Source organism: Penaeus monodon, chromosome 24, assembly GCF_015228065.2.
Source record: "Penaeus monodon isolate SGIC_2016 chromosome 24, NSTDA_Pmon_1, whole genome shotgun sequence".
NCBI lineage: Eukaryota > Metazoa > Arthropoda > Malacostraca > Decapoda > Penaeidae > Penaeus > Penaeus monodon.
The window spans coordinates 28,784,345-28,785,738 of NC_051409.1; the positions used below are offsets into that span (position 1 = coordinate 28,784,345).

At 38.6% G+C, this 1,394-nt stretch overlaps 1 protein-coding gene across 1 annotated transcript in view; it reads right to left on the reverse strand.

Annotated features, from left to right (window-relative positions):
* LOC119588703 (mucin-2-like) overlaps nt 1-1,394 on the reverse strand; it is a gene marked incomplete at its 5' end in the record, with an annotated part of 20,991 nt that overhangs the window by 1,491 nt on the left and 18,106 nt on the right. Inside the window, 1 exon segment of the mRNA XM_037937341.1 lies at nt 10-147. Within this exon segment, the coding sequence (XP_037793269.1) occupies nt 10-147 (138 nt within the window).

Here is a 1,394-nt window from a genome sequence, read left to right on the forward strand (position 1 = left end):
TGTAGTGGCGGTCGTAGTGGTCGCAGCATCGTCGCTGGCCTCGACCTGCTGCCGCAGCTGGATGCATTCGTCCCCGCGGGCCAGGCGAACGTCATCGACGGCCACGTCAGCCATCGCTCCGCTCGAATGCACGACCTCCATCACGATCTGCGGACAGAGACGGAACACACTCACGGCTCATCCTGCCTCACTGCGGACATGAATCAGCGCCGCATGCCAACGCTGTCATGGCGTGATGGGTGCGACCTCCATGATTCTGTCACGCCTGATATTGACATGCACATGTTTCCCCCTAAATTACGAATTCCAATTATCACTCAATCATAATCATAACTTTAACTATACATAGTTTACCAACATTTTCTGCATCTGACTCGCCTCCCTCTTTTTAAGTCACTGTACACGACTTGAATTTGAAGATTAACTGAAGGTAAAAAAAAAAGACAAAAGAAAGACTGCTCTTGACTGGTAAATACCATGAGATGATGAAAATAAAATGACGAAGATATACTTAAGAAAAATTAATATTGAAGCAAAAATCAACGTCTTCTAAGTATTCTCTCTAGGTAGAAATAAGAAAATGAAATTTTAGTTACGAAGCAAAAAAACCCGTTTGGTATGTACGATAAAATGATAAATGAAAATAGCGAATCTGGTATGAAAGTCAAACGTAAGGAAGTTAGTGAAGCATGAAATTTAATTAACCTAAAATAACAGTAGGGTAATTGACCAACGTACAAATGTGACAAAAATAAAGATGTATATTCTTATAAACATAACAGTGATGATATAACAGGAAACTCCATCAAGTCATAAATCCTATTAAGGGGTGTTTCAGTAGACTCACTTGACTGCCATGGTGAGAGCGTGTGAAATTCGCACCGCTGTGGTGATGCGTTTAAGGAAATGAGTGAAATGTTTCATAGTATATAAACTATATAGACTATATCGTTGCTCTTTCTGTGAAAATATGAATTAGTATTTTCCGAAGGGCAGGTTGAATCTTGTTTGATAAGGAATACATCTTAAATTCCCCAAAGGTTTAATTTTCTAGCATTCTTAGACAACCGAAGCTTCGAACACATATTCGTTTGGGAAAGAATCAGACATCGGATTCATATTCAGACTATTTACTTCTTGTGACTTATAATTACAAACCGTAAAGGTGCTTTTGGGAAATTTATGTTATTCACATTTAAATTGTATCTGTAGAAGAGCAATATCTAATTTATTCAGCCAACGTTCTCTATGTACAGAAACTAATAAGATCGTCTCCTTATGTACTAGTATCAAGTTCAGTGGTACCACAAATATAATTAGTAGCCAGGACGCGTACACATGCATAAATAAACTTTCAGATACTTTCTTGTTCAAAGCAACCCTCTGTTGTCTGT